Source organism: Musa acuminata, chromosome BXJ3-3 (genome assembly GCF_036884655.1).
Source record: "Musa acuminata AAA Group cultivar baxijiao chromosome BXJ3-3, Cavendish_Baxijiao_AAA, whole genome shotgun sequence".
Taxonomy (NCBI): domain Eukaryota; kingdom Viridiplantae; phylum Streptophyta; class Magnoliopsida; order Zingiberales; family Musaceae; genus Musa; species Musa acuminata.
Window position 1 is genome coordinate 21,119,940 of NC_088351.1, and position 2,140 is coordinate 21,122,079.

Consider the following 2,140-nt stretch of genomic DNA (forward strand, 5'->3'; position numbering starts at 1 on the left):
CTCTCTCTCTCTCCATTGCTATCAAAGGCCAATGTCATGTCCCCTTCCTCACATGGGGCAGCCACGGGCAACACCTGCTCGTCCTTGATCTGATCTCTCCTCCCCTGCATCAAGAAAAAACCACGGCCTGTGGCTGCTATCTCCCATGTGGCTGCCTTTTCTTGGGCACCTCTCCGAGCTGAATCCTTCCTCCCATGACATAATCCTTCCCCTTAATTGGTCATATCCCCTCACTGGTAGTTCCCCGCACGAAGGTGAAAGGCCCTGTTGCAGTATTGCAGCGGGCAGGTGTCGTTCCTCCCACCCACCAACTCAATCGTCAACCTGCGAGTCCTGTTAGGGTAAATGAGGCTACAGTATCACTCTTGGGCCTATTATGGCAGCCCACTGAACACAGTGGACCTCCGAGTCCCCGCTATGGCGCACAGCATCACATGCATACTCCCTGGGGCCTCAGGTGGCCTGGTCGTCGTCGCACCGGAGATCGGGGACCGGCCACCCCGTCCTTCTCCCGGCCAGGAAACAACCAGGTGTGGCTGAGCAGATGCGCCATCCTTGGGTCGCCGGTCGCAGCCGATTCCTGTGTCATGTTCCCACGTCTACACTGTCCTTTGTCCCCTCCCCTCCGCCCCAAGCTTTGGTACTACCTTAATCTCCATCCACAATTATGGCAGATTGGCATTTAGCAGCGTCCTCAGTGGAGTCTTAGGAATACACCAGCCCTACCTATATATCTACAGGAGAAGACAATACCAGAGCAGGCAAAGGTGGGGTGGCCATTGCTGAAAGCAGAAGAGACATAAGGCATCTTTCTGGTCCAAAGTAAACCGGTTTTAAACCAAAGCTTTGAAGTTTTAACTGTTTCCCTTGTTTCAACCATTACGTAGAGAAAAGAAGATGGCCCCCCTGAGCCTCCGTGGAACCATGGGCCATCACGATGAGCAAAGTGGAGCCGTTGTATCAGTAGTACTCAGGGAAGACATGTGGCCCCTCAACTACATACACTTAATACACATTGTTGCCTTTTAAAGACCCTTCCCCTAACCCTTCCTCCCTCTCACTTCACTCCCCTTTCTTTTCTCCCTCCCCCTGTCCTGTGCCACTTCTTCCCTTAAGAGGAGAGAAAAAGAGGGGGGGGAAAAATAGAAGAAGGTTATAGCTGTAGCCACTAAAGTCATGTCGAGCAGAGGTAGTAGCAGCAGGATCACAGACGAGGAGATCAACGAGCTCGTCTCCAAGCTCCAGTCCCTTCTGCCTGAGTCCCGCCGCAGGAACATAGGCAGGGTAAGTAAAACAGATCGCTCACTTAAGTCTCTCCATTTGTTTGCAGCAACTTCATGGCTGTGGTTTCCTGCTTGTGTTGCACGCTGTTGCATGTGGGTGCTCAGGCATCTGCGTCGAAGCTGCTCAAGGAGACATGCAGCTACATCAAGAGCTTGCACCGCGATGTGGACGACCTGAGCGACCGTCTCTCCGCCCTAATGGCCACAATGGACGCCAACAGCCCTCAGGCCGATATCATCAGGAGCCTCCTCAGGTCCTAGGAGCCATGGTTAGGGAGTTCTGAGGGTGATTTATGGTGTTCAAGAGTGTGTGAGAGACGTATTGTGTTGGCTAGTTCGCCCGTACCTCCTGCTTGATGTTATTGCTTCTGCTCTTCCCGGCCTCCATTTTCCTCTCTCTACGTTTCTCCTGGTCTGGCTTGAGTTGTTTCTTTCATGATGAACAACCAACGAGGCCGGAGAAAATATCATGTATGATATTTTCCATTACTAGCAAGCAAACATGTCTCCACGGTTTCGCTTCTACAGTCTTATCTACCTCCATGTTATTGTTTGGTGTTGGATGAAAGAGAACCAAAACCATCACAAGAAGACGAAGAACGCTTATATAAAAAATCTCATTCTAAAGACCCAAAAGAATGTATGTAAAAAACAGTATCGGAAACGAAATATTCGCTCGACACAGAAGGGATAATATCAAGATAAAAGGAACAAAATGACAAGAAAATCTTCCATATGCTAATTAAGATGATGGGATACTACACAGAAATCAAGCTGAAGTGAGCAGAAGAAACGTATGGCATTTATCGAGATGCTGTGGGCGAGATTATACGGTCAAACTTTCTGGCTCAAGGCAT

The 2,140-nt window shown here is 49.9% G+C and overlaps 1 protein-coding gene across 1 annotated transcript; it reads left to right on the forward strand.

Moving 5' to 3' along the window:
* The first annotated feature begins 1,008 nt into the window (after positions 1–1,008).
* Positions 1,009–1,808, forward strand: LOC135632621 (transcription factor ILI3-like). Its single transcript, XM_065141248.1, has 2 exons — positions 1,009–1,284; positions 1,389–1,808. The coding sequence occupies exons 1-2, from the start codon at positions 1,177–1,179 to the stop codon at positions 1,542–1,544; spliced, it is 264 nt and encodes an 87-aa protein (XP_064997320.1). The 5' UTR covers positions 1,009–1,176; the 3' UTR covers positions 1,545–1,808.
* Positions 1,809–2,140: the final 332 nt, after the last annotated feature.

Bases quoted from the DNA above. Each gene is read 5' to 3' on its own strand.
- LOC135632621 (XM_065141248.1), top strand. From the start codon at position 1,177: ATGTCGAGCAGAGGTAGTAGCAGCAGGATCACAGACGAGGAGATCAAC. The intron at 1,285-1,388 runs GTAAGTAAAACA...GTGGGTGCTCAG, and splicing joins GCCGCAGGAACATAGGCAGG to GCATCTGCGTCGAAGCTGCT.